Here is a 1,416-nt window from a genome sequence, read left to right as displayed (position 1 = left end):
TCCATTCATACTAGATCATGGGGGATACATGTAGTTGGCGACAACTGCTCGTTTCTAGTTATTATTTACGATTGTTTATACATATACATTCGTGCCACTCTTCCACAAGCTTTTCAAGAGCGTATGTTACGATATTTGTCTTTTTGACTCTATTGGGTTTTCAGTATTGGTTGAATAATATATAATTAATATATATATATATATATATATATATATATTAATTATATAGATATATATATATATGTATACGTTACTTATAATATATTATAATATATTCAATTGCTGGATGGCTGGGTCAATCGTACCAGGCGCGCGCGATTTCATCCCTGACCTTTGACCCCTGACCTCTGTTCCCTGATCTCTGACCGTCATTGTCATCATTTCAGAGGACGAGCGCGTGGCATACTACAGCGTCGACTCACCGATGACGATCCCAGTCATCGCATCCTCTGCCACAGCGCCGCATCGAGGACACCCGTCCATCGCCGCCATCGTCAACATCATAGCCGTCACCGCCGCCGCAGCGATGTCAGCGTTCCTGCTGTGTGCGTAGGTGGGAGGGCATGCCAGCGCCCCCTGGCGGCAGGCTGGTCAGGTCGCTTGGCTGGTCGGGCGTGAATTGCAAGGTTTCGTGTTCAGGGGAGAAAGAGAGAGAGAGAGGGGTGGTGTCGTCGTGTGGGTAGTCGTGTCCCTTAACTCGTAACTTCCCTCCTCCTCATCTCACAGGTGACCCCTCTCTTGTAGTTTCCCCTCCTCATCTCACAGGTGACCGCTCTCTTGTAGTTTCCCCTCCTCCTCTCACAGGTGACCCCTCTCTTGTAGTTTCCCCTCCTCCTCTCACAGGTGACCCCTCTTCTTGTAGTTTCCCCTCCTCCTCTCACAGGTGACCCCTCTCTTGTAGTTTCCCCTCCTCCTCTCACAGGTGACCTCTCTCTTGTAGTTTCCCCTCCTCCCCTTACAGGTGACCCCTCTCTTGTAGTTTCCCCTCCTCCTCTCACAGGTGACCTCTCTTGTAGTTTCCCCTCCTCCTCTCACAGGTGACCCCTCTCTTGTAGTTTCCCCTNGCACGCACACACACGACGACGTCGCACTGCACGCACGCACGCACGCACGCCGCACGCACGCACGCACGCACGCACGCACGCACGCACACACACACACACACACACACACACACACTCACCGACTTCCATGAAGCGCACTGCCTTGTCCTTGACAGCCTTCGTCAGCTGGTCTGTCTCCTGCAGGTAGTCCGTTACGAAGATGTTAGGGGCAAAGTTGAGCATGTTCTGCTCTCCGCATCCGAACGGCATTCGCAGCAGCGACCCCATGTTGCTGACGGTCGACCCCATCACGTCACCTACAGGTAGCAAGGACGTGGTTATTACCTTATACCTCCCTCCCTCCCTCCTACCT

The 1,416-nt window shown here is 51.8% G+C and overlaps 1 protein-coding gene across 1 annotated transcript in view; it reads right to left on the bottom strand.

Annotated features, from left to right (window-relative positions):
• Positions 1 to 378, bottom strand: part of LOC106819814 (CD109 antigen-like) — an 8,137-nt gene extending 7,759 nt beyond the window's left edge. Inside the window, exon 1 of the mRNA XM_014824395.1 lies at positions 346 to 378. Within this exon, the coding sequence (XP_014679881.1) occupies positions 346 to 378 (33 nt within the window). The remainder of the gene's footprint in view (positions 1 to 345) is intronic.
• Positions 379 to 1,416: the final 1,038 nt, after the last annotated feature.

This window comes from Priapulus caudatus, unplaced genomic scaffold (assembly GCF_000485595.1).
Source record: "Priapulus caudatus unplaced genomic scaffold, Priapulus_caudatus-5.0.1 Scaffold4598, whole genome shotgun sequence".
Classification (NCBI taxonomy): domain Eukaryota; kingdom Metazoa; phylum Priapulida; class Priapulimorpha; order Priapulimorphida; family Priapulidae; genus Priapulus; species Priapulus caudatus.
Note: the sequence above shows the minus strand (reverse complement) of the source record. Positions and strands in the feature narration are given on the sequence as shown.